Source organism: Schistosoma mansoni (assembly GCF_000237925.1).
Source record: "Schistosoma mansoni, WGS project CABG00000000 data, supercontig 0180, strain Puerto Rico, whole genome shotgun sequence".
NCBI classification, from domain to species: Eukaryota; Metazoa; Platyhelminthes; class Trematoda; order Strigeidida; family Schistosomatidae; genus Schistosoma; species Schistosoma mansoni.
The window spans coordinates 1,258-3,344 of NW_017386064.1; the positions used below are offsets into that span (position 1 = coordinate 1,258).

A 2,087-nucleotide genomic window follows, 5' to 3' on the forward strand; every position below is an offset into this window, starting at 1 on the left:
TCTTCTGGATGATGGCTTTCGTAGTTCTCCAAGTTTCCACTGTCTCGACATTTGTATTGGAAATTCTGATCTTGGTGTTGGTTGACAATTGTTTTGAGTTCCAGATGTTCTTAAAGTGTAGATATGCTGCCCTTACTTTGCTGATCCGCACCTTCACACCTGCATCAGATCCTCTGTGTTAATCAATGATGCTGCCCAGATATGTAAAGGTTTTACATCCTCCTAAGCTTCTCCGTCAGGTGTGATCTGATTGATGCATGTTGTGTTGTTTCGGAGAGTCTGGCTTCGTCCTTTGTGTGTGTTGAGACCTACTGCTGCTGAGGCTGCTGCTACACTGGTCGTCTTCTCCTGCATTTGTTGTTGTGTGTGTTGGAGGAGCCATATCATCTGCGAAGTCTAGATCGTTCATCTGCATCCTATCTGTCCACTCTATCCCATGCTTCCCCCAGATGTTGTTTTCTTCATGATCCAGTTGATCACCAGGAGAAAGAGAAAAGGTGAAAGTAAGCAACGTTTTCTCACGCTAAATCATGAAAAACTTAAAATTCAATCTTTTCCAATTCGTTAGAATTCTACATACATATTAGTGTTGTCATCTTGATTTTAAATAAAAAAGGAGAGTACATTGTTATTCTGGTACAGTGTAAAAGCCTACTGATGTTTTAGAAACCTACATGAGATGACGATTATTGAATCTATTATTCCATTTTATTTACAAACTACATGCTTTCATGTAACTTGAAAGAGGTAAATCTAATAAATAATTACTTAAGGCAAAAGGGAGGTTAAAAGCTTCAATTACAAATATGATGCTTCTGTGATTGGCTTCCTTTTCGTAAATAACAAAATGGAAATATTGAAATCTATCAAAATAAAATACATCACGTGGCTTGAATACCATTAGAACACTCTCATAAAGGAGTGTTTTGGGGATCAGACATAACTGAAGAACTGTTTCCATTTATAAGTAGATTGCCAGGCCCTATCCTCTTTTATAATAATGCACATGACTCTATATATTTTACATGTTATAAACTATGGTCATTTTTACACTTCTATTTTGTTTCTTTTCCTTATTCACTCACAGTTATGATGCCACTTCTTCTATTCATCTACGGTCGGTTCTTCAATGATGCGATCAGAATACAAATTCCATACGTCCAAATTTTCTTGCAGTTGTTACAGATAGCAATACCAGCATTAATAGGTTTAGGTCTACGTATATGGAAACCGAATTTAGCTATGAAATTAGCTAAACTAGCCGGTCCAGTTTTTAAATTTAAAATAGTATTCTTTTTAACTGTTGGTGTTTACGTTAATTGGTCATTGTTTCGCCTATTGGGTGCTTATCCTTTACTTATTATTATATGTGCATTGTTACCTTGGCTTGGGTTTTGTATCGGTTCATTATTCGTATTTATTTTACGACAACCATGTCAATCAATTATTACGGTTGCTTTAGAGACTGGTGTACAAAATATTGGTATTGCAATTCTTGTCCTATTATATGTTATGCCCAAACCAACTGGTGAATTGGGCGCTATTATGCCAATTGCTGTTGCTCAATTAACGCCTATACCGTTGTATTTAATATACTCATCCATATTAATTAAACGTAAATGCTGTAAACAGCAGAAAATATCTAATAAAATCGAAACACCTGTTACTACAGAGATGAGTAACAATTGTAATCATGACCTAACGAAGACAGAAAATGATACCAATGTACCACAAACAAAAGTACCGTGGACAGGAGTAACGACAACTGTTAGTGACATTGAAACTCATTAAACAATATAAGATAGCGTTTTATAAAATCATTTTCATGTTGTTGTTTATGAATTGTTCTTTATAGAATTCTGGTATTTGCTATACCAGATGTGTAGATCACTGACGTAGGAAATCTGTATCGATGTATCAATAAGTATTTGATTTAAGCTAAAGAGTTATTGTGAGAGATGTGCAGCATAATGTACCCACTCATGATCTAGTGCAAATGGGTGACCGAGCGCCTTCAATTGGGGTGTGTCGGGTAGAAATAATGAGGTCAGCATCAATTTTGAAGACTTACACAAATATTTACTTTG

The 2,087-nt window shown here is 35.6% G+C and overlaps 1 protein-coding gene across 1 annotated transcript; it reads left to right on the plus strand.

Moving 5' to 3' along the window:
- Nucleotides 1-1,092: 1,092 nt before the first annotated feature.
- Nucleotides 1,093-1,791, plus strand: Smp_098570 (sodium-bile acid cotransporter, putative; the record flags this gene model as incomplete). Its single annotated transcript, XM_018795187.1, has 1 exon — nt 1,093-1,791. One exon carries the CDS (start codon nt 1,093-1,095, stop codon nt 1,789-1,791), a length of 699 nt encoding a protein of 232 aa, XP_018646983.1.
- Between the last annotated feature and the right edge of the window lie 296 nt (nt 1,792-2,087).